The 26,326-nt window shown below is 41.8% G+C and overlaps 2 protein-coding genes across 2 annotated transcripts; both read right to left on the reverse strand.

Moving 5' to 3' along the window:
• Positions 1-1,799: 1,799 nt before the first annotated feature.
• nppcl (natriuretic peptide C-like) lies at positions 1,800-3,953 on the reverse strand. Its single transcript, XM_084356849.1, has 3 exons — positions 3,725-3,953; positions 2,796-2,950; positions 1,800-2,578 (listed from the first exon to the last, which is right to left on the reverse strand). The coding sequence occupies exons 2-3, from the start codon at positions 2,892-2,894 to the stop codon at positions 2,282-2,284; spliced, it is 396 nt and encodes a 131-aa protein (XP_084212975.1). The 5' UTR covers positions 2,895-2,950; positions 3,725-3,953; the 3' UTR covers positions 1,800-2,281.
• A 1,442-nt stretch (positions 3,954-5,395) lies between these two features.
• Positions 5,396-26,182, reverse strand: ncapd2 (non-SMC condensin I complex, subunit D2). The gene is made up of 32 exons (XM_084357709.1): positions 26,063-26,182; positions 25,417-25,536; positions 25,220-25,295; positions 25,079-25,137; positions 24,809-24,984; positions 24,239-24,381; positions 23,603-23,730; positions 23,281-23,404; positions 23,018-23,165; positions 21,221-21,418; positions 21,004-21,138; positions 20,827-20,914; positions 19,845-20,049; positions 19,594-19,712; positions 17,792-17,992; positions 17,528-17,702; positions 17,104-17,188; positions 16,785-16,921; positions 14,177-14,309; positions 13,883-13,958; positions 13,584-13,799; positions 13,326-13,486; positions 11,504-11,615; positions 11,248-11,371; positions 10,466-10,621; positions 8,467-8,644; positions 8,261-8,355; positions 7,993-8,073; positions 7,314-7,497; positions 7,066-7,234; positions 6,838-6,957; positions 5,396-5,678 (listed from the first exon to the last, which is right to left on the reverse strand). The coding sequence occupies exons 2-32, from the start codon at positions 25,532-25,534 to the stop codon at positions 5,596-5,598; spliced, it is 4,203 nt and encodes a 1,400-aa protein (XP_084213835.1). The 5' UTR covers positions 25,535-25,536; positions 26,063-26,182; the 3' UTR covers positions 5,396-5,595.
• Positions 26,183-26,326: the final 144 nt, after the last annotated feature.

Consider the following 26,326-nt stretch of genomic DNA (forward strand, 5'->3'; position numbering starts at 1 on the left):
ATATCTGGGGGGATGATTATTTCAAGCTCAAGATTATAAGGAAATCTATCATTATATCACCATTTTAACTCAATCACAGCAGCATGTCTGTAAATTAGTCTTATTTCTCAAAATATCGGTTATATTTTAGTTTACTTTATCATGAAGTGCAGCGACAGCAAAACATAAGCAGGGCAGTTTGGTGATCTATGCACAGCTGAGCGCACATGTAAAAAGGGCCCTTCACTAGATTTATACAACTTGTGTCCTACACTGAAGTCCGGTGCAAAGTCCAGAGGTCAGCTCTGTGAGGTGGAGAACAAATAAACACATGATGGAGTTAGACTGCCATCTAGTGTGGCAACAGAAGCAATAAACAGACTATATGGTAGGAAACTGTTGTAATTGGTGTAAGAAAATGTGAGTTCAGTTACCTACCAGTTAGTTGATCAGCTTCAAGTAGACAAGGTGAACAGACCCTAGTTCACCCAAAAATATAATAAATCAGTGTTTATCTACTCACCTCCATGCTGATGAAAAAGTTTTGTAGTCCACAAAATATGCCTGGAGCTTCACGGTGGTCTCCTAAACAACTGAAGTAGATGTGGACGTTTTAAAATGTTAAAGGTCTTAAGATGTCTCTGTAGAGCTCATCTGCTGTAATCCAAGTCTCCAGAAGCTCAGAAATCAGAAATGTTTTGTGGACTGCGAAACGTCACCTGACTTTCCATCTGCACAGGAGCGGGTAGATAAGCTCATTTTTTGTTAAAGTTGACTAAACAGCCTCATTAAGTAGCTGCTCTGGAGCTTTCAGTCATATCAGTTTTTTTTTTTTTGTGACCTATTAGTGATTAATATGATGTGATATAACGAAATGGATCCCGAGGTGAGACAGCAAACTGCTGTTTCCAAAATTGAGAGTGAACTGTGTGTTAACTTTTAAACCAAAATGGACAGGAGCTCCTTAAATGCTCTGAACATTTACTTTCATAATTGGCTTCTTATTATGTAATACATTTTCAACATCAGAGATTCCTGTGTTTGTTTCTGTCACTGTGCTCTTGTCACTGGTTTAAAGTGGGTGGGTCAGTGGGTCCTTGCACCAATCAGGACTTAGGGAGATTTAAATCAGAATCTGATGACAGTCGGTGGCTTCATGAGTGTTAAACTCTCAATATATGACACCTAAACATGTTTTTTAGTACTTTGATTGCTTATTTAGTCACAATTTTTAAAGTTGTAGGAAATTCTTGCCATTCTTTGACCAAAGATTTCTCATGATTGCTCCAGAATAGCTTCTAAATGTACCATGAGGTGAGATTGATTTGGCACATCGCCTTTAAGTTTAAAATAATTCATTTGTTGTTCTCAAACTGGGCACATTGCTGGTGCAGAGACCAGCACAACTGCATCATATTTATCTACATTATACACATACTTTATAAATATTGGGTGGAATATTAAATGAGATTATCTGGAAAAAGTGCCAATATATTTAGATTTGTCTGCTTCACTCTTTTTGCTCTGGGAACTTGGCTGTAAAGCCAGAATCTTTTTTGGACGCAGCAGAGGGTCCTCATACATTCAGTTATTAGGATTGGCCACCAATCCTCCAGAATGATGTGGGAAGAAATGTGACTTCCTCCAACAACTATTGGAAGATTTAAGAAAGCATTAAGAGTAAAAAATAAATAAATAAAAAATCTATCAGAATTTGAAGGTCCGCTTTGAAGGACAAATTGAGAGAGTCAACAAACTGGGACTGACATGCGAGACAGAAGTGGACGACAAATCTCACACAAAAATATTGAGAACACAGCAAATGTCAAATCCATTTATTCATGCAAATCATAAGTGAACATAAAAACAAACAGCAGGAATTACAGGTGCCGTCCTTTATGGACCTGACTTTACACACAATCCCCCGACCACAAATAATCTAAATACTTTTACATTTACTGTACGCAGACAAGGCTAGAAACAGAAAGTGCCAATTTACTTAAAAAACAAGCCCAACAGCCAAAGATGATCATTTGATGTAAACATAGCTCACATGATCTAATACTCAGTTTACACATGGAATAAAACTACAGCTGCTCTGTCAGAACAGCCAGGATAGTGTGAAGCGTCTGATCTATGGCACCTACGCTGGATGAAACCACATTAGCTGCATGTGAACACCATACTACATGTAGTGTACACGCATGTAAACATCCCTCTCTGCATGGCAACACCTTTACATGTGTGTTTTCCCCTTATTTACTCTAAGAAGGATGTCATCAGTCTTTTTATTTTCTCTCCACTAACAGCCCAGTCCGCTCATGGACCCGATCCGATCCAGTTTGAGACCAAAGCACCCTCGGTTCCATCCCCTCCGTGACCGGTCTGGTTCTGCTCGCTTCTGATTGGCCAGAGCCCCCTTCAGCAGGCGCAGCCAGGGGGTCTCAGCCTGCGTTTGTGCGTCGGCCCATTTGGGGTACTCGGCTGCTTTGGCCCCCGAGGAGAAGGTGGACTGCTCCTCTGGCTGGCTGTTCAACAGGTTTTCCAGGTCGTCCAGGGTCAAAAGGTCATTGTAGCGTTCCAGAAACTGCTCCATGAACTACAGGAGGGGAAAAAAAAGATGAAATTTAATTGTCAGGGAGTGTGCGAGGGAGAATAATTCAATCAGTGATACATTTCATTCCCTGCTCCTCTTATTCTTTCCGTCACTCCCTCCCCTCCTTCTGGACTATTCTTTTATATCCTACATCCACTCTCAATCCACTCTTTTCTTCCTTTTCCATCCTCCCCCTCTCCCCTTAACCTCCCCCCTGTACCTGCGCGGCATCAGGAGAAGGGTGCAGAGCGCGAGCCTCCGTGATCTCCAGGGGCGTCAGGAGGAGCAGAGCGGCACAAAGCAGCACAGGACACAGCATGGCAGCAGCGATGTCGGGCAGGAAAAACTGGAGCAGCAGGACTGAAAATACACAAGCTGCAAACACCCAAATATACATAAAATGACTCGTGCAGAAAACACTCAAATATATACAGACTGTAAATATAAAATAATGGCGTTGAAATATCTTTGAGAAAATGTGAGAGGTCTCAATCCTCAATCTGTGTTTTGAAGATTTAAAAATAATGATTTGCTTCATTCATTTGTATACATTTCAAATACATACAGAAAAGCAATGCAACAGATGTATATAGGGCATCTAGCTGGAGCTAATCTGCAGCCCCCGTCTCTGGTAAGGCTTCTAAATTTAGATTAAAACAGACAAACAAATAAGTCGATAAAACAGAATCTGGATATATTTATCATAGGAGTATTATACTATATATAGTTTTTTCTTGAAGAAAATAAAATTGTTATGATTTAAGGGTCAATAAGTGTTTCAAGTAGGACTTATTAGATCCAATCCTTTGTAAAATTGGGAGGATTGTTTTGGTAACTGGTTAAAAATAATGAAAGAAAGAGCTTTTCAGAAAAAGACTTTAACATGTTTAACATTTTACATTACAAGTTTCGATTTCCTTATTTTATGATCGTACCTAAGGTTGCGTTCAGGTTTAAAAGCAGTATGAATTGTTTTCTCTCAAAATTTGTAGTTCCTTTAAAATACAGCTCCATTTGTGGCTACAGCCGATTTTAATTAACTTGATTCAGTGTTATCCTGTTAAAGTAACTATTTGCATTGATAAAAACTATAAAATAAAGTTTTACACAAATATCTAACCATTTTAAAGAAAATCTAAGCGTGCTCACCTGTAGTTGGTTTTCTCTCAGAGCTCGGGGTGTCTTCTTGCTCTCACAGGCTCTTCTCCATCTCCCTCGCTCTTGGTCTCTCTCTCAGCTACCTCTCACTTGTTGGCACCTGCTGGGAGCATCACTATCTCACTCAGCTGACTCCTCCTACTCCTTGCTCCGTGATGGAATTGAAAAGGATGATTTTCTTCCTCTTGCGTCTGTCCTCTTGGCAGGAGCTGAATGTTGGGGCATCAGCTGGGATGCTGCAGAGGTTTTGTAGAGCCAGAGATGACCCCCCCCGCCCATTCTTCCTCCTCCTCCTCCTCATCTCCTTTTCTTTGGAGTGATGTCATAGTCTTGGAGAGTGATTGTCATTGCCAAGGTGACTGTGTGTACCGTGAGCCATACTAGTGCTGCACAGGAGAGGTCAGAGGGCAGCAGTCAGTGAGCGCCTCGTCAATGAGACCAATGAGTTCTGAAGTGAGCTCGCTGGAGAGTCTCACGTGTTTTATGTCACGACTTAATCTGAATAATACATTTCCCATGTGGTAACAATGCTTCTTGCGCAGGTTAGCCTCCCTCTCTCCCCTTTGTCTCCGTGGTTGTTCCCAGCATGCACTGACCTCCCCTCTCTGCTGGGTAAGTTACAGTCTGTCAGTGCCATCTGCTCCCTGTACCCCCTGCCGCCAAATTACAACACTAGCAGGAGCTGCACGATCCAACACACTGACCTCAAAGTTCAGCAGCCTCTGATTATTTCAAGTAAATAAACCCCAGCAATTAGAAATGTACGTCAGAGAGCCAACGTGCAATCAGTGAATATTTTCTCTTAGAAATTAAAGCAGCTTCTGTGAGCAAAATGTGTTTTCATACCGGCACGAACAAGCATCAAATAAAGTTATGAACCAGGCAAATTTACTCATGTTTGCACACTTAGCACCCACTGAATACATTTAACTGAAATTTGTCCACAGATAAAACCTAAAGTGCTGCTGCAATCATACTGTTAGCCTGTTGTTGGCAAGTGTCTTTACATAACATATCAATCACACATACAGAAAATGCACCCCTCTCATCTTTTCGGAGAGGACAACGTGTGGGAGAGGGTGTAGGCGAAAAGGAGAGAGATTAGCGATGTGGGGAGGGGAGGGAAGGGGGGGGGGGGTTAAACTACCGTGCATGAGATGTCAGTGAAGAGAGGAGAGCTGTTGGAGGAGAAGTAGGCAACGGAGAGTAGGAGGACGGGAGGGAGGCAGAGAGAGCGGAGGGAGACCTACAAAAGAGATTGATTACAGGAGAACAGAGGCGGCCAACTAGGCAACAGCAAATGTGTCAGACAGAACAAGAGGGTAAAAAAAAGATTGTAAATAAACAACATGCAGCCACACTCACTGCTGAGGAATAGAGACTGGACTCTGATATGACAGAACATGCTGTGAGAAAGGAAAAGAAAATTGAGGAAAATGAAGTGGAGAAGCATGTGGGGTAGTAATTCTGTCTGGGCAAGCTGTGACAACCCATTAAACACCGCTGTCCAAACACATACATTCAAGACATTCAAAGTCGCTTGAATGATGGTATAAATTTACTTGACATAACCAGCGGACACTCAAGACATTTGTCAGTGTCAGCCCCTGGAGTTTTCTTCGGTGAGTGACGCAGCTCAAACAGACACAGACAGCCGTAGACTTCTTATGAAAACCAGAACCAGGTTTATTAAAAACAAGTCTTGATTCTATGTCCTTAGATACATCATCAGACTACTTTAGTTTGGTGCTATATGCCAGTATCTTTAAAAGAAATATACAAAAAGATTAAAACAAGTAAAAACATGTAAAAATGCAAGCTTGAAAGGGAAACAGAAAGGAGACAAGACAACAGAAGATGGATCAGTTTCTGAGGCGAGCTCGTCGGGATGTGCGGGCGATGGGTGTCGTCACTTTCGGGGTCTCACTCTCTGCCATTACAGCATCTGATGGGAAAAATAAAGATGATAAGAAGTCTAGAAAGCAAAATAATGCTGTCCTGGACTGTCTAGTTGGCCACAAATCTGGGCCCAGGAACAGTTTCAAGTGTTGTTGTCTGAACGAGGTGCGACCAAAGAGACTTGGCAATACCGTTTCCACTGGGAGCTATCCCTTGTGCCTCTGCTGTATATATTTGGGATATTTGTGAATCCAGCTGCCTTGCATGTAATGTGATTTGTGCAGCAGGACTGCTTACCACATTCTCACACCACGCTTGTGGTGGCATCGCACCTCTAAGCTGGTTTGCCACAGAACAGAGTGTTAAGAAGCCACGGAGGAGAGTGACATTGTAAATACAGAGCGGGAAAGCTTTCATTTTTGTTTTTAATTAACGTGTCATGTGAGGCAGTTCTTGTTTGTGTGGAAGTTCCAAATAAAAGAAGAAAATAATCAAATGTGATGAAGTACGGTATGATATGCTAATCTTAGAGCATTTCATTGAATTTACAGAACAATTACTGTATTGTGAATAATAATAATTTAAACAGGAGATTATTAAAAGAAAAACTTACCATGTATAAACACTATTAAACAAACATAACTCACCAATTTATTTTATTTTGAAGTTATCTTTGGTAATTCGTAGATTGATTTATTTCTTTCTATCAAAAGCATCCTCAGATCTTGGATTAGTACTGCTGCTACGCACTGCTCACTTTCAGTGTAAAAAGTAAAAGTCCTCAATCTTCCAGATTCTTCATGTGGTTCAGCTCAGTGCTCCGAACACTCTGAACTTTGTTGTATTGATCCAAAGTATAACTAACTTGTGCCAGATCATAATCACCTAAATTCTACACATCAAACCAACAGCTGGTTTTGGGTGATAAGTCAGACAAAAGAAGCAAACTGAAGACGTCACTTTGGGATTTAGAAAACTTTGATGGGTATTTTTCACTATTTTCTGACATTTTTTTAGCCAATTAATTATGGAGAAAGAGACTAATTTTTATGAATAATAAAAATAATTGGTCACTGCAGCCTTTAAAAATATATATATTTTATGTATATTAAAATGAAAATCATTACACTAATTGATCAATTGTAGAAAATGAGAATTTGAATTGGAAGACAGAAGAATCCTTGCGTCTCTGTGGCGGCACTCACCCTCTTCATCCTCCTCTTCATCACTGCTGAAGGTGACCACTGGCTTCTTGGACTTGCGAGTTCTCTGAGGCGTCACAAAACTGTCGTCACCGCGGTTAGAAACGGAGGGCTTTGTTTGACCTGTAACAAAAAACGAGAAAATGCTTGTGACAAAACAATAACCATTTTTTCTGCATGCACGTTTGCACACAACAGGACCCTTGACAGCCAAATCCTCTGAGAACCGACCTCTCTTTGCCCTGGTCCGACCCCTGGTGCCCAGAGGTGTCTGCACGACCGTCCTCTCAGAGGGTCCTCCTTGTTTCTGGTTCTCCTCATCCATCTCCGGACTTTCTACATTCTCCAGCCCGCGTGTGTGAACCGCCGTCAGCCGCTTTTCAAATTCATCTATCTGGGCCTGGAGAAACAAGACGTTACCCTCTGTAAACACAAAGATTACATCAAAATAACAAAAAACATAAGTAAACATAAAGCACCTTAAACTGAGGTTTGGCCCCACGGCGGAGCTTGGCAGTGATGGAGAGCAGAGGCTGGTAGACTCCAGGCTCAGTTAACTTGTCACTGTAACACTCCCAGCACTCCTGCAGCCTCTTGAAACCACGCTCACACATGGACAGCAGAGACAGAGACATGGCAACGTCGCACCACTGACGCTCCGTCCTAAGGAGAGAAGTAGGATGAGAGTCATCGGGACTAAACCTGATTAGAAACTATGTGAAATGCATATAAATTCTACATCCTCAACATAAAAGCTCATTTGCCCTGGCATTTGGACTAAATCTCATTTACCAGGAGCCTCTTGTATCTAAATTCACTTTGCCATTGTGTAATATAAAATGTCCTTCCTTTGAGCATGGATGATGCATGAGTCAGAGGCAGACCGAAGCCTGGCCAGGCCGATTGTTCTACCTACATTCTTCAACTACATGGGAAGATGGTTTCCATGACAAAATGAGTGAATAAGATGTCAGAGTGTATGTGATAGGTCACTCACTGAAAACACCCTCTAATTACCCACGTGTCCACCCCGTGTATGTTGAACAAATGAAATACTGCAGGATGGACTCAGAAATGAGCAGCGAAACACAAAAAAAGAAAAGATGCAGGTCAGAGGTGTGAGGATTAGAAAAAAAAAGGAGGTGGAGATGTACTCACTTGGCAGTTCTGAAGCGCTGACACAGTTTCTCTACCAGGGACTCGGTCTGCCTTTCTTTGGTGATGTAGGAGAATAGCTGTCTGAAAAAACACACAATACAGCATCTAAACAAAGCCCACTAAATAGCGAAACTGTCGATTTTCTCCTCCTCCTTAACAAGTCACGATTTGTCCCGGGGCTGCTGAGTGCTGCTCAGTGTGGACAAACCCTCTGCGGGCGAAGGCACCAAATGGGACTCGACATGTACTGAAAAGCCATCCAACTCACTTCATGATGGTATTGAAGTCCTCTGAGGGGATGCCTCTCTCTGGGTCTGACAGGCGACTGATGATGTCTGGGAGCAGGTTGTAGATGGCATTGTCCTGATGGGTAACACCAAGACCAGAGTTCAAAACCCTCCCAATTATTCAGGCTCCATTAAGGGTGTGCGTGTGTGTGTGTGTGTGTGTGTGTGTGTGTGTGTGTGTGTGTACCTTGGTGGCAAGCTCATTGAAGAAGTTCAGGGCCAGGCTGGTAATGTGAGGCTCAGGGTCAATTAGCAGCACGGCCACCTCGCTGACTTGACCTTTGACCTTGAGCACATCCTTAAGCACCAACTGAGTTAGAACTGTCACAGCTGTCTGCCTCACTGAAGGAACCTCGTCACTGAGCCTGGAGAAGAGGATATGAAATTACTGGCTGAATAATTTTCTGCCTTTTCTGTACCAAGAATGACAGTCTACAGTCATGCTAGCCGCTCTGGAAGGTTGAACTTGGAACAGTGGAGCTTTGAGCTGAATGCTGATGTCAGCATGGCTAATATGCTCATATATAGCGGGTATAACGTTACGTTATCAGTTTTGCAGGTATTTGGTCATTAACCAAATCAGAAAAACTATTTTCTCAATCGTTTTTTTACTACGAGTGATGGCATCCTATGTGAACACGTCATTTTCCATCACAATTTTGGTTATTTCCAATTTTCTGAACTGAAGTGGGTGGAGCACATTTTGAAGAGTGCAATGGCTGAAAGCTACTGGACGTGTGGACTTAAGTTGTATCTACTGTAATGTGCTCACTGTCATCACAACAAATCTCTAAGAGAGCAAGACTGCAAGGATAAGACACCGATAGACACTGTACCATGATGTGGTAAACATCATGAATGTCTGTGCAAAATATAATGACAATCCAAACTCTTGCCACCTGTGCATTTGTTATTTCCCAGTTCCAGTCTCAATTAAGCTCTCCGTTTATACTGGGTTATTAGGCAGAACGTTACTGAAACCAAACGACTGTCACAGCCTCGGGCTGAATACAATGGGATTGGACAGGCTGTGGCAGGGCAATCTGACAGCATTCGGAGACCAATTTAGACTTACCCTCGCCCAAAACCACTGAACAAAAGAAACTCATTAACCATTTCTCATTTATGCCAAAGTGCAAGACTCCTGGCAGAGGATCAAACACCCGTACATGGCACTTCCACATGCCAATGCAGGAGCTTACAACAGCAATGAACTGGTAATTAATTCTTAATGCGCTTATCAGGAGGCTCCAGGGCAGCAGCCTTGAGAACAGTGGAGGTGTTGGTGTGTGGGAGACAATTAGGGAACGCTATGAAATACTAATCAGGCAGAAAACACTAGAAGGGCAATGACGCATAAAAAAAGAACAATGTTTTACACTTCTGAAACACCTCAATGTGAACATTATCGACTATCATAATTAATACCATTCTTCATAAAACTACAGCTTCTGTGTTGGCTGTAGGGAAACAGTGCAACATTAGAGAAACACACGGAAACCATTAAAGGTTTTTAAATCAAAGCGTACCTACAAGCTTCAACCCTTGTCGAACCTTTGTCTTGACCCCAAATCATTCCCTTCTGCTCACCCAACCGGTCTGTATAATTACAACACACTAGTCATTGGTTTTAGTCACAATCTGTAACACAGATAGTAATTATGTTGTTCGTTGTCTAAAAGTGCCCGTGTCTGAGATGTCCAAGGCTCCACCCCAGTTCACCCCTGGGGGTTTGTCTTTTCTACTGGCCATGAATGAAGCTCTGGCTGGTTTCCGTGGCAACCAAAGAGGTCAGAATACGAGGCAGAAATCAAGAGTTTGCCCACATAGATCATCTAAAAGTTAGCTTCCCCCACCCCATTATAAAGTCCTGATGGAAAGAGTAAACTTTTCCCATCATGTGGCTCAGTGGAGCATTGTGACAGCCGCGTCACTTCAGTGGCTGAGGGGAACAACACACTGAGACATCGTGGTGGTGGGATCCAGATGAACATGGCTCAAGTGTACAAGCAGAGGGGGAAACGTCATTTACAGCACACCCACTCAGCTGAGCCACCAGGCATAGGATGTTCCTTATAACAAAACAAGCTACGGATATGATGTTAATGTTCGTCTTAATTGGGGATGATGAGCTTGAGCTGCTATGAAAATGACAAATTAGTTTTATATTGCAATCATTACATTACCTGGCGTAGAGATTCTGTGTCCAGGGCTCCAAAATGTTTGGAAAACGGACGGTGAGGTCTCCCAGGGCTATTATGGCATTTGCCCTGACCACGGGAAGAGCAGAGCGCTCCAGCACCGTAAACATGAGACGGATGTTTTCTTCACAGGCCGATGGGCTGACAAAGGATAACGAAATCACAGAATTAGACATTTTGGCAAACTTTTAACGGGGCAGTCTAGCAGCAATCTTAGAAAGTTTTGTTTAAATGTAATTTATGGTGCTCCATTTTGGCTCCAACACTATTAAAGAAAATTATGTAAATTGTTACACAAAAAAAACTTGGCAACCCATTTAATCCAATGAATCACTATATTGAAATTGAGGATTTTAAATTTATTTTAGGATGATGACGTTCAAAGCTTCATTCAAAAACATCGACAAAAGCTTCTAATGTAAAAAAAAGACTGGAAGGTCCTATTTAATATCAGATGGAGAAAACCAGCAATTAGATTAATCGATTAATCAACTATTTTGATAATCGATTCATCATTTCACAAAAACTATTTGTTTCAGCCCTGCATAAATACTTTTTATTAGCTACACTTGGTTAAAACTAATGTAGTCCAACACCAGTTTTCGAGGTGATGAGTCAACTTTATGATCATTTTGGAGGATGAACTGGTGCCGTTTTGTCTCAACTGTATACAAACTGTTCACTGTATATAATAATAAGTGGACGAAGTTATGGAAAAATCCATCAGTGTCACGTATATGGTGAAAGAACAATGAAAATGTGTTAACCTTATCATCATGAACTGAGAGAGTGCCAGGCAGGCAGCAGTGGTGAGCTGTGGGTGGGAATAGCGTCCTGGGGAGCTGCAGACTCTCACCAGCAGAGGAAGGAACGCACACAGCAGGTTCTCCTCTAAACAAGTAGAGGGAGGACAGTGGGGAGAAGATGTTATAGAAACAAATGAAAGCACTGTATTATCAAAATATGGTATTAAACCCAGTTTCATGTGGGGCAGAAAAACAAAATAAAAGAGGTTTTTATTACCAGCAAGTAATTCAGTCTCGCATATTTTTCTGATGAGTTCAGCCTCTGTATCTTCAGCAGAGGCACCCATCAACCCCAGCTCCTCCTCCATAGCGCTCTCATTAGCAGCTTGCTGTTGGAAAAACATAAAAGCTTCACAAAACAGCCACTTCTCTAAGAAACATCATGCTTTCTGACTTGTAGCACAGACAATGTATTTTGCTTCCCTTTCATTCCTATGTGGAACGGGGCAAGACATATTTGTATCAATCTGATTGAGCTCTAAAAAACAAAACTGTAAGGCTCTGTAAGTGTCTAGCCAGTTTCATTCAGGATATGTTTGTTGATCGCAGTTTTACAACTGCAGGCAAAATAATACAAACAGCAGAGAAAACTGTTTGGCTGAAGTGAGACCGAGGTCAGAGACGGTGTGATGTTTGACCATCTACTGTCTTTCTGCTTTTCACTACATCATGCAATAAATTTCACCTGCTGGATTTGGGTCTGACTGCAGCTTAAAGAGGCTTAAAGTGATACTTAGTGATATTAAGTGGACGATTTTTTGTATGAAGTACTGCCAATAGATTTGAAAGGAGGCTATAAGGGTTTCCAATAATTAACGTTTTTACAGGATACAGGAAAAAGTATTTAAACTAAATTTAAAAGTAAATTGAAACTCAGTTCACTCATGTGGCATTTTGCATGGACAATCACTCCTCCCAGCAGGTACACCAACTGGCAAGGACTAATTCTACGTGTGAAGCCACTTTCTGCTTATCTAAGCAAAAATGTGAAAAACTTTTAATGCTAATTAAGGCGACGTTTACCTTCCTGCTCCCTGATGGGCTGAACAGTTATGAGCCGTCACTCATCTGACTGTGCCACTATAATAAACCTTGTTTAGTCATCCTGCTGATTTTCAACACACAGGGGGTTGTTTTGTTTTCATTGTAACATTAAAGTGTCTGCAGAAGATCTTCTAAACAAAACAGAGACCTGACATTTAGGTGACACCTGATAAGACTCCAGTAAAGACAATATGAACTTAAATAGGGCTGTAACTAATGATTATATTCATGGGTGATTATATTTTCTTGATCAACCGATTAATTGTTTCGTCTATAAAATGCCACATCATTTTTACATAACCATCATTGCAAGACCAAAGATTCAGTAAACATAATAGGAAACCGAAAAGCAGCATATCCTCACATTGGAGAATACAATTGCTGGCACAATATTATTTATTCAAATGTAATTTTCTAAGATCTCCCAACAGTAACAGGGCTCATTGGAACTTCTGTGCTGTGCTGGAGGGCGATCATTTGTTAACATAAACTGACTCCAATTCCCAAATAATGTTAGCTACTGTTGTTCTCTGTTAGGCATTCGAGAACGTGCATAAAGTCACATTCTTTGGACTGTCCTTAACACAGAAATCCACAGTCCAGCTGCATTAAACAACTTGTATGGGCAACCAAGAGAGATGGGGAAGGTCTAACACTTTAGTAAGTCTTAATTAATACTGTGTATTGTAATGAAATAATATCTAGTTCTACAGATGCCTCTTTAGACCTTTGTATTCTCCAAAGTGAGAAAAAAACCTTTGAAGTTGTCCATATTGAAATGAAAAGTGGGCACGTAGTCTCTCATTGGTAGGTGCATGACCACGTGCTGGGGCGACTTGAGTAGTCTACGTGCTCGACACAAGAGGTGGATGACATCACTTTTGGCACAGCACCCTCCACTTTAGCCAACGTACTATTTCATTTCAAGGACATTGTACTACATTGTTTTATACAACTGTTCAGGTGTTATGTACACGTATCTGCAGCCTCATTACCTTAGCTTTGCTGGACGGGCCCTTTTCCTTCTCCTCCCTCTCTTCCGTCTCTCCTCTCCTCCTCCGCAGCTCAGCACTCACACTGCGCTCAAGGTGAGACACCTGCCAGAAAGCCACGCAGCCACACAGAGCCAACAGCTGGGCCAGACACACACAGTTCACTGCAGTAGAGAAACACATGTGATTAGGAGTATGCCGAGAGAGCAAGGCGCACTGGGACAGGTTACAACGAGTAGACAGAGACACACTGGGACTCACCTTGTTCACCTTGCTCATTGGACTCTTGAGATCCTTCTTGCATTTGGCTAGTATCCTTGTTGATCTCGCCGCCTTCTGCAATCTGATCTAGTAAGAGGCGAGCGCTGCGCTGGAGCAGCCGGGAGCACAGCTGGTCAGGAGATTCAGCCAGGAAGTAGATGAGACGGACAGCCTGCTCCATGAAGCCCTGCCAATATGGGTCCTCCATCACCACACCTTGAACAAGTACCAACAGACCAAGTCAGAGGAAAGAAACCAATAGTGGTATCTCAACAAAGGGCACATTTGTCAGCATTTACCTTCAGCAACAGCCTGTGTGAGGCAGGTGAAAAGCTGATGGTCCTGGGGCAGTCTGGATGGAGCGCCTTTTGATTGCTGGTGGTATGTAATAAGTGCAATAAATAAAAGATTCATACAGCAGCAAAAAGCAAAAATGAATGATGAGTAATTGGAAATGATGGAGGTTTTAGTTTTAAATCTCTTGTAGAAGAGAAGATGCTTGACCTACTGACTCAATCAACAGGCTCAAATCAATGTGGCCCTCTGGTAATAAAGAAGTGATTTAGAAGAAACCATGGTTTGTGTCCCCTTACCCTGACGTGGTCAGTGATGCTGCAGATGGTGATTACTGTGTCTCTGGCCAGAAGGAAGTCTTCAGTCACCTTTTCTCCCAGAGCCACGGAACAAAGAGTATCAAGATTACTGAGGACCACCTCTCTCTCTGCCCTGTAAGATTCAAACATAAAAAATACATAGATATTTTTAATTCCCAAATGATCATGTGATTATGCAAAGGGAAGTAATAACATCTCTGCCCTATATCACCCCAACTCCTGTGCGCTGGCCTTGCCAGTGCTAGGCTGCTGCCCAGATAATGCGTGTAGGAGGACGGGTTAGGAGAAGCACATAAGATTTAATAGGTTATGAATGCTGCCGGCTGGATGAAGAGAGGCAGCAGTGTGGGTGGATTACAGATAGTCTCTCTTTACTCTCTCGCTTGCTCACTCTTCCCTACAGCAGTGGCAGTCTTTGAGGTAGATTGAGGGGGAACACTAAAAAAAATATATATATATATATTCAGAGAAATACACTGGCAAGGAGCCTAGTTATATGGTCGTGACTTCGATTACAATGAAGAGGAGCCGAGGCTGAGCCTGTTTTCTGACTAATGAGAGGATTTGCTGAATGTCAAGTAGTTGAGGCAGCACCAGAATGTAGCAGGAAGTGGCTTTGTGCAGTGAGAATTTCTAAGATTTTACATGCTTTAAAAACTGTAGTCAACCAAACTTAAACAAAAAAAACAAAAAACATAAGATTTTCTCTGCCAATAGATGAAACAGCACCCCATTCATTTTAATATATGACAGGGAAGGTTTATTCTCGGGGCAAAAACATTTAAACTGATAAAATCCAGTTTATACCTGCATTTAAATACAGTATGAATTTGGATCTAAAACATTTTTTAGGCAAAAATATTACTAAACTCGTCAGTTGTAGCTCATTCATTAAAGATTATTAATGTGCAATCAAAATGCTATTGCAAGTCACAACAGAAATAAACCAACATGAGGTTTAGAGAAAGTATATTTGAAAAGCAATGCTACTGAGACTGCCACATTATTGTGCATTATTGTAACTTCTATATGACTTGATAGCCAGTAATACTGAGTTTATTCAAAATGAGTAATACTGTTGCTTCAAGATGAAATGCATTTTCTCATCCATAGCACTCTGTCAAAAATCTGATTATATTCCCATCATAATTTGTAACATCAGCCACATGTAAATGCAATTTACCATGTTGTGAGAATGGACCGCTCAGTGTTGCAGAAACATCATGACTCAGTCTGAAATTTGCCACACTCCTCAGCAGAGCTCCACTTAAATCTGTTCTTGCGTCAACACACCTCTCCCACATCCATAGTAAACAAGCCATAAGTATGCACAGCACCAGAAAGCACGACCATAACAAATACAGTTGCTTATGTTGCCTTTTAAAAAAACATTTAAAATCAATACAAACTGTAGACCATCATGTCTAATTATAATACAACTTTGATGCATTTGTTTTGGTTGACATCCCCACCTACTCTACTGCACTGTGTAGTGTGTGCAAAATGAGATCAGACCACAACGTGAACAGAATGAGAAAGTGAATCAGAGCAGTATCCAAATAAGGAGTGGGAATCAGAGTATTGCACGATACGATTCATGATACGTTGCCCATGATAACAATCAAATGATGATGAGGCGATTCTGCTGTGGTTCCCCACACAAACTTTACTCAGACAGGCCACCCGGGTATACCAACAGTCGCCAAAGTATATCTGGCAACCCATTTTAGCATTTCATACTTTTATTTTTTTTTATCCATCCGAGAGTACAATGCCATCTGCGATCGATTAAATAGTGGATAACCTGCCTTCTTTCCATCTACTGTGAATCAAACACGCTCTGCAGAAATAGAGAGAGAGTCTCTCTGGTATAACATCCCTCCTGTAAACATACTGATTGTGATGCGACCACTCCTATTTAATGCTGTAGTTTTGCGATGTTGTTCAGTGCACGTTGCTTTTGATTGGCTGCGTACTTAACAAGCTTCTTCCTCCACATGTGGCTCATCTGCTGTTGTCACAACAGAATCTTGTGTGGAAAAAACAAATCCTAAACACAAGATGTTTTTTGGCCGACTTCATAAAAAACGTACTTCTGATGAATAAAGCAGATAACGCTGCTGGTAGAGAAAACGGGAGACAAAGGGGAAGGAGAGGCAAGCCAGCGTGAGTGCATTAAGGTGGGGCCAGTGTTTCATTAATCGTACCGAAAATAAGCAAATCGATAGATTAGTATCAATATTTTGTAACACCCTCTAGATCTAGATTCAGATCAAAACACCAGGTGCGAATCAAGCAGATTTTGACTGACTGAATTTTACATTTCCATGGCTTAAACACAAAACAAAATGCATGCACACACTGTGACCACTTAACAACTCTTCTGACTCTACACACTCTGAGTAGGAGGGACTGAGTCACTTTGGCCTTTTCTTTTAGAGCAGAGTAGAAAATGTTACCAAAATTACCGGTCAGTCAAAGAAAAGTTGAAACCTCTCATTTAGTAAACATGCATGACCGTTTCTTCATCTTTGCAAAGGGGAGATTATTTCTTAGGAGCAAACTAAAAGTTGTCTAGTGTTCTTACCGTGCAGCCATGCCCAGCAGTAACACTGCAGCCCGCCTGTTTAGGCCAGACGTTTCTCGTTTGCCAGTAAACCTCTCCCACAACACCTGCACTACAGTGGACTGGAGATTGCTGCTACTGCCGAAGAACTCCTGCACCTGAAGAAACACCCAGAAACATGTAAGGTTACAACCCCAAAAAATACAGTAGAAAAGTAAAGAAAACACATGTATACATTTCATGGCAGGTACAAACATGTCTCAATATTCTGCATAGTTGTGCTCATATATCTGACTATCACACAGAAATAATCAATGTTAGAGTAATAAATGTTACTCACTATTTCCTCAAGACATTGGATTGTTCCCAGAGATGCATCCACCATCAGCTCAGACAGACTGTCCACAAGAGTCTGGGCTTTCGTCCTAATTAAAGATGAGACAGCTACTTTAAGAACACAAATCTGTCACAAGTGTTTTTAGGTTTGCTTGCATGCCCATATGGCATGCTAGTAATTTAGTAGGGGTGTCACGTTTCTCTAAATCCAGACTTAGATGAAAAATGTTCCCAGCACTGACCACTACGCTATTGTTACACTATCAAATCTGGACAACTTCCATTTACATTTTCAAAATCTCTATAAAATGATAGGGGTATTTCACAACAACTGCTCGACTTTATCCTGGTGGCTTTTTCAGGTTATCGTTAGGCAAGATTAAATAATATGTACAAACTAGAATTATGTGTGAAGGAGTTTTACAGACCTGACTGAGTCCCCCTGGGGGTTCAGATACAGGCGCCTGTAGGCCTGAACCACAGCATCTTTAATGGCAGCGTCAGTTGACCAGACCAGAGGCAACATCTTTCTCACCCCACTGACAGAGTTGGCGACGCTGAACTCACACACCGTCACGCAGAACTGTACAGCCTCCTGGACCACTAGAACCACACAAACACTTCAATTGATGAATGTGAAAATATTAAATAACTTTGAATAGGTTCGCCCTCTGGTGAATATCGTCTTCTACCTGAAGTGGTTTTCCAGTAGAGCATGGTGTTAATGACAGAAATTGCTCTTTCCACTTGTAAGGCGAAGGTTTCTGTATCTTTCAGGTACTGCACCAGCATCTCCTGCTTCTTCAGCTCCCCCTCCTCCCCCTCCTTCTCTCCCTCCTTCTGTGGGGTTGGTGGTAAGTTCTGACTGAGCTCAGAGGTGTCCTCATCAGAGCCTGAGGGGAAAAAAATTAAATCAGGGAACATAATGTTAAAGTAAGTTGAAAAACAATCGTCTAGGATTCAACTAATAAACCATTTTCCATTGCTGCTCAATAACTCAACACATCCTGCAGCTGCTGTATAGTAATTAAGTCAAATCAATTCTCTTCTCGAAGAAGCTTTTAGTGTGTGTAAGGAAGAAGTGTGAAACTTACATTAAGAGCACACTAAGGAATACGACGTCAAATTTTGATTGCCTTTGCACAGTGGTCTAATTTTTTTCTGTCTGTCAGTATTACAAGGCCAGTGTATATTAAATCTATATGAAGGCATACTCTGCTAGTTGATGAAGTGCTGTATCATAGGCAACTGGACTTGTTTCTTGAAGATGTTTCACCTCTCATCCAAGAGGCCTTCTTCAGTTCTAACTAACTGGAGGGGAGTTGCAGGCTTTAAACCCTGCATGGGAGTGTCCTTACAGAGATGTGAAGGACACGTGTGCACTCTAAGTTTCAGAGTCATTAGGGCCATTGACCCAACCGGCGTTCATGTGGCTTGCTAGGGCTAGGTGAGCCCAGGTGCGAATGGATAAGATGTCTGGGGAGGGAAATCTGAACAGAGGAGGTGTCTTACGACACCTACAATGCTGTAGTGGGTCATTCCAGCTTGATGTAGATGGATTATTTTACCCCTTTTTTTCCTAATCTGCCCTCTCTGGCCAAGATGTGAACATTGTTGGCCTCAAAGGAATGATTTTGCTAGCCCTCCTGTGTTGTGCCATTTGCTTATGGATTATAGATTAGTTCTATAGCAGCGCTTAGTTTGCTCAGATAATTTTTTTTTTAAACTCTTCTGATACCCAACTCATATATAGACTGTAAGAGAAAACCCTGCAGATGAAAAGACATAGACTTCTTTTAAAGCAGACATATACAGGTAATTATAAAAAAATCTAAAAATGATTCAGTATCAAGCTTTCACCACAGACTCAAAACACTTCATCAGCAAATCATCACATCATTTTAAAGAGAGTGCCTTGGAGTTTTCTTGGGATTTTTTTTTGTCTACATGTATTTGTATCCAAAGAGCCCCTCTAACAGACTCAATTTAAACCCAGGAAGTGCTCCTACCCCTGATTAGCAATTGTCCACACCTGACCTGTTGGATGCCAGAACAGTCACAACAAAAAGGCTTCGAAAAGGCATAAAACATGTCCTGTTTCAGTATAATGATGTAAAACAGGTTGCTAACTTCTTTTATGTAATGATAGCAACTTTTTGTAGCGACTCGACATGTGTATCATCTGACATGACTGTAAAACTGCAGCATAGCGTTGGTGGAAGTTGTGTCATACTCATCATAGTCATCAAGTGTTATGAAATATATCACGAATGAGATGGTGGTGTAGTGCTCTATGTTCTAAAATATATCCTGTACTCTAATGAATTGACACTGAAGGAAACTGATTGTATATTACCTTTCAGACAAGAGGAAATACAAAGAATTGACCCTTAAGTGTGTTCAATCTTGCTTCCATTAAGACTCACATCAGAGAGCACTTCTGATGAGTATATCTGGATAGAAATGTCTACGATGAACCGTGCCAGGGCTTTACCTTTGAAGATGAGAGCCAGTGTGTTCATTAAAGTCTCAGGGGTGAGAGTGGACAGAGAGGCAAACATCTCAGATTCTGGGAAGCAGGCGTGAGCTCTTATACAAAGACGCACAGCATTCCTGTAGAGGAGGGAAACAAGAAATTTCACACATCAAATTGTTGGCTAATTGACAGTGCGGGTGAAAAACATCCTTCAGGTAGTGACACTTGAGTCAACTTTTACCCAGGCCAACACTGGTGATTAGCATCACCTGTACTTGTTGACACGAAGGTACTGAGCAATCTTCACTGCAGTGGCTCTGTCGTCTTCTTCCTCCTTTTCTTCCTCCACATCTCTGCCATTGTCCTCCTGTTGCTCGTTCTCTGCTTCACTTGTGGGCTCCAGCTCTGTCCTGACAGTGACAAGCAGCTCGGGCTCCATGGCGGCCCACAGCTCAGATGCTTTAATCACTGCCACTGCCAGGCAAGAGAGGAAAGGAGGGAAAAAAAGGTCCAATGAGGCAATGACAACTTAAGGTAGAGCTACAGAGACAATTTCAGAGGAAAAAAGGGCGTAAAAGGAATTTCAAATGAAATCAACTAGCAGCAGGACCAGATGGTAAAACAACTGTTTTTGCATGCATATACAACAACAAGACTTTCGATACCTGGTAACTTTTGACTTAAAGCACTTTGTCTAATAAATTAACTCCTGGCACGTATTAAAAATATAGAATTTTACCAACTGTGATGTGGCTGAAAGTTACATGTGTACATTCGTCTTTTTTAGGGGACAGACCTGGTCTGTTGGGTTCAAATGAGTTTCTGAGTTTCTTTGCCCTCAGATTACCAAAGAAGCAACTCATGGCTGACTGAACCACAAAGAGAGCTGGGTGAACTCCTTGCCTCTTACACAGACACACACACACACACACACACACACGTACACAAGGCGCACACACACACACACACACACACACACACATACACACTGTTAGCTTCATCCCTGTGATTATTCCACCGTAACTTTAAAGGAATAATTTGGGAGCGAGCCAAAATTACTGTAGGCAGGCCCTTACAGCAGAGCAGGAACGCTTCTCTACCCTACCAAGATTACCTGCCAGTCAAGGCAAGAAGGACCCAACTCTCACTCAGTGAGCTCGTATTCGCCTTGGTCTCATCATAGGGCAAGTGTGACACAGTATGAAGAAAATGAAACTTCATTTTTTGAAAGAAGACAGGGTTCATCCTGACCTGGTGCCTTTCCCTCCAGTTTCTCTTTCAACTCTCGGAGTTTTGCCGTCTCTTTCTCCAGTGGTTTCTTCAGATCTGCACTGCTCAACTGAAAGAACAAAAATATTCTGGTGAGATTGTGAAATCTGAAGAGACATTTCTGCTGTTTTGGGTGAAAATAAAGATGCTTTTATCTACCTTGCAGCTATAGGGGTTGTGTGCAATGAAGGCTGCCAGTAACTGGATGGCACTCTTCACTGCATTTATAGATTTGTCCATCAGTCGTCCTACGGCAAGCTCCATCACTTCACTGTACCGACACAGGGGCAGTGCCTAAACACAGAGACACTTTTTGTTACCGAGAGAGATTTAAATAACATGCATTTACAGATACATTAAAAGTCTGAAAACATACTTTGCTGTTGACGATGCGAGTGTAGACCTGCAACACACGTGCCCTGACATGGGAATGTGTGTCATGCAGATGTTCCTGCAGTGTGTCAAAGAAGCGGTCGCGATCAGCTTTACCAGACTCGTCTAGGCCGTCACCACAGAGGACCCGCACAAGGATCTCTCCCAGCACCTCACACACCGCAACACGCATTGTGTGGCTCTGGAAAAACATGGGAAATGGAGAATAATTTGTCATTGAATCTTGTATCAGTAATATATATTAATCACAGACTTTTTCATGAGGATTTATGTGTTGTCGTATTTCACAGCAAATCTTAAGAAGATTAATTTATATTTCTCAATGAATTGTTTTGTCTTATTTTTCTGTTGTTGAAGAAAATAGGGTCAAATTATTTGATTAAAGCTAGAATATTTTCTGGTTTCTTCACTTTTCTACAACTGAATTTCTTTGTAGAAAATAATAAGACTTTGGAGGACGTCATCGTGGGTTTTGGGAAACATTGATCAACACTTTTTGCCATTTCGTACATTTTACAGAACAAAAAACGAATCAAGAAAATAACATTTATAAATCAACGGATTAATCACCATTGAAAATTATTGTTAGCTGCAGCCCTACATTAAAATAAACTGTTCAGAATAAACATTATTTTGTGTCCAGATGAGTTTCTGAATTTTGCCCTCAGATTACCAAAGAGGCAACTCATTACTAACTGAATGGCAAAGAGAGCTGGGTGAACTCCTTGCCTTATACACACGTTCACACACACACTGTCAGGCTTCTCCCAGCAATTACTCTCACTGTGACTGTAGAAGAATAATTTGGGTTGAGCCAGGTCGCTGTAGGCAGGCCCTTACAGCAGAGCAGGAATCCTCCCCTGCACTGCCAAGATTACCTGCCAGTCAAGGCAAGAAGAACCCAACTCTCATTCAGTGAGCTCGTATTCGCCTTGGTCTCATCATTGGGCAAAAGATAACTGAACATTAAAAAAAAAACACTCAAGGTGTGTGTGAAAGAGACAATTCTATTAGGATTCAAAGAGTCTGTGCTTTGACAAAGCTCATTTTGTCCCATCTGTGGAGCGGTGCAATGTCACACTAATAGAAAAACTTGACAATTCCTTCTTAAGCACGACACATTACATTTTTGCTTTTCAAGTTCCTTCTTCAGAGTCACCTCATAGTAAATGCAAACTCAAACTTGAAGGCTGTCTAAAACTTTATTGGGTGCTGTGAAGTCACTGCCTTTTTGTGTGACTAGTGGTCTGTTACCCTGTGAAGCAGAAAACACTCCACCACTCTCTTATCACAGAAAACGAAAAAGAGAAAGAACTCTGCTTCTTTTGGTTCTCTTTTGTGTCATTTTTTAATATATGTGTTGACATTACTGCACAAGCCAATCACGACCCAGGATAACGACTGGGCCTTAACAGCAGTTAATGAAATTTATGGACCAAACAGCTCAGTCCTTCCCAGACTACATAAACCTCTACATAGAAAGTCTTGACGGGCACAAAGAACAGTGATTTGTGGGGAATGGAAATCTCCCAACTCAATCAAACTGTGTGTGTGCTCTCATAGGGACTATTTTCATTGCATGAGCAGCCATGTTGCTCACACACCATAGTGATGAGTCATTAATATTAAGGTTTACCACTTTACATTGTCGCATTAACCTTTGTGCCATATCAATGTAGCAGCAGGTTTCTATTGATTTAAGGATGCTAGTTTTGCATTCAGGTCAGACGCAGTAAATTAATAATGCAACATTAGCAGGAACATGTTCAGCGTGCAGTACCTCTCCTTCCAGGTGTGTGATGAGCACACTGATGTTGGGGATCATTAATTCAGGCACCAGGGTTCCGAGTTCCGAAAGAAAGGTAGCAAAAGCTTTGACCCCTGACCCCTCCCGTGCCAGCTCCTCGCTCGACTTCTGACCAATCTCCCTGAAGGATCAGGAAAAATAACAAGACAAATTTCTATGAAAAGGGGAACAAATCAGATTCCCATGAACAGAATTACAAAGAGGATGGCTGGTTGTAACTTAATATGCATGCTGACCTTATTACTTCCCCGATGATAGCCCTCACTCCATATTCAGCGCTCCACACAGACACGGCCTGGGCAAACACGGTTGACAACTGCTCGAAGTGTTGCAGCAACTGGATCACTTTTACACTTGCACCTGTAAGAGTTTAACGAGAGTAAACACTAAAGTCAAAGTAATTTGCAACCTAAATCAGCTATGTATACTGAATAACATGAGTTAGTGTTCTTCTGCTTTTTGCTCTTTATACATAATGCTCCTGAAACTGACAGGATTGATATGCTCCCTCATTTATAAATCTTGTTTACAGCTTCAGATTGTGACTGAGAGACTAACCCAGGAGGTGATTGTACTTCTTGATTAGCACCCCCAGCAGGTGGATTATACAATCTCTGGTGGGTTTGCTCTTGACGTGGCTGATGGTTGGGTTTTCAAGCAGTTTGTAGCAGCAGCACGTCACACAGCTAAGAGAGGAAAGTGACAGAACAAAGAATTCAAAGTTTGTTCATGTTGTGAGGTAAAAACTGCATGAAAAGCGACTTGAGGCCAATGTCGAATTCTACAGTCCGTACAGAAAGTTTTCTATTCTTTAGAAAGAACTAGGCAGACTGTTTTTGATGATTATTTGCCAAAAGCTTAAGTATTAAGAACTTCTAGCGCAGACATGAAAACAAAAAACTAATCTTGTCCATAGGAAACAGTCACTTCAAAACCTGTTGAAAATAAAAAGCTGACATTGTGAGGAAGTGTTCCAAATGGAAGCATTAAATGAGGCAATTTCATGCAGTTACAACATCATCTAACTTTATTAGATTTGGTGTGACATTACTAATGGAAAGGCAATATCATACAATATTGTCTAGACCGGGCAGAGAACCGGAGATGAAAGTGGGAAATTACACCAACTAACTGAATTAAACCAGCTAAGCCTAATACTGCACTTTTGCCCAGAGCTCCCTATCAGCAGGGTACCTGATGAACTCTTCCTCCACCAGGGAGAGGCTCCAGAGGGAACGGATATCCAGCTGGAGGAGCTGGACAAGGGCCTGCAGCACCTTTTCTCTCTCCGAGTCCCACTGCAGCAGTCCTTCACCAGCTTTGCCTTTTTTACCACCCTGTGCAGGACAGACCAAAGTTGATAAATACAATCAGTTAAGTTTCATAGACACTAAACTCATATTACTTAAAACTGACATATAACACATGCCCTCAGATTACCAAAGAGTAGTTCATACCCACCAAACCAACTTGTTAAGACTATAGCCTCTTGCCAACTGATACACACACACACACTGTTTGACATCTCCTACCTGTCCCATCCCATTACTCTTGGGGGGTCAGAGGTTAAAGAAGGTGACATGTTTACTTTTGATGGGCCCTTACAGCAGTGCAGTAAAACTCCACTACACTTCCAAGACTACCCATCTAACAGCAAGCTAGAGACAACAACCTCTTGGTCTGACTGGATCATTAAAGTTGCCATGATCTCATCAGTGGGCATTTAAAATGATTAAACACAGAACAATTCGCTGCAAACCATACCTTTCCTGGTGCTGTGATGATACTCTGTCGACAGGAGTCACTCTCAAGGGTCTCAGTGAGTTTGCAGAGCAGGTACACACTCATTTTAACTGCATTCAGTTTCTCCTTGCGTTCCGCAGCTGTGACAGAGGTGGAGACGAGAAGGGACGGCAGGGTGGCAGCCAGGCCACTAACCACTGAAAGTGGAAAAAAATCCAGACACTGTGTGATCACCCATGCACATCAAGGTTGCATTTGTATCAGTTTAAACATAGAAACAAAAGGTCTAACCTTGCACCAGTAATTCCAGCAAATCCTCTTTCACACCCAGCTCCACTGAATTATAGTGCCTTGAAAAGAAAACATAGTAGCTTTATACTCATGGGGTCCTTAAGCAAAAACTAGACCAAGGAACCGTGGACAAATACTTACTGTAGTACGCTGTAGCCTGTGTCAAAGTGTTCCAGTACACACAAAGGACCCTGGCTTCGCAATGATGCCTTGAATTCTGTGTGGGGGGAAAAAACAAATCTTTAGCAAACAAAGACACTAGACCCAACGAAAAATGCACATGTTTACACATGTTTTGTAGAAAAAAGCTACAAAACATGTGTAGGTTCACTACTTACTACTGAGATAGGGAGGCAGCTGTTTAGGAGGCACCACATCCTGAACAACGTACTGGTTGATGCCCCCGGTCTTCACCAGGTCACCCACGCACACGGGCACGAAAAAGTCCCACGACATCCCTGAGTCGAGAAAAAAAGCAGCATTAGATTAGTTCAATTGCAGCGTGGACTGAACCAGCTATTTAATTAGGACTGTAAAGAAATGTACCTAGAGCCAAGCGGATGCGTCTTTGAACTGTGGCTACATGGTTAGCCAAGTATCGTTAGGATGTGTGTTCATCACATCAACAAGTAGCTAACTTAACTATATTTTGATCTGTTCTTTATGCTAACTGGGAAAGCTAAAGAGCCTAATTAAAAACACATGGTATTAACCTGCACACTACATGGTAGCCGTTATGACTGACTTTATTTTACAAGTCTTTCAATACTGGTAACCAAACAGTTCGGCTTTGTTGTTGTGAATGAAGCAAGCCAAACACACAGCAGTCAGCTAACTACTACTGTTAGTGTTAGCATGCTAACTAGCTGCGCTAACGCAGCTGTGTTGCTCAACTTGTGAGCTGTAACTTTGTTATTTAACAAAAACGTCTTTACTTCAACTTATTCAGCAATTGTTTTTCTAACTTTGAAACACAATACTCACCTTTGACGCCGGCAGTTCCGTTGGCCACAATTAAAACCTCTAAAACCGCGGTGTAGTCCGCTCTGTCTACCGTCTGCGAGCGGTTTGAATCTTCTGACTTTCAAATTTGTTTGGACATCGCGCCAAAGCAGTGAAGCTGTGACGTCATACACATGCGCCTTCGTTACAGGTAGTTTCACACAACACTGCCACCTACTGGAAGACAATTAACACTACAGCACGATTTTAGAGCGACCCAAACTATTATTGGTTACAGATGTACAG

The sequence above is a fragment of the Pagrus pagrus genome (genome assembly GCF_965226575.1).
Source record: "Pagrus pagrus genome assembly, chromosome: 7".
In the NCBI taxonomy this organism is placed as follows: Eukaryota; Metazoa; Chordata; class Actinopteri; order Spariformes; family Sparidae; genus Pagrus; species Pagrus pagrus.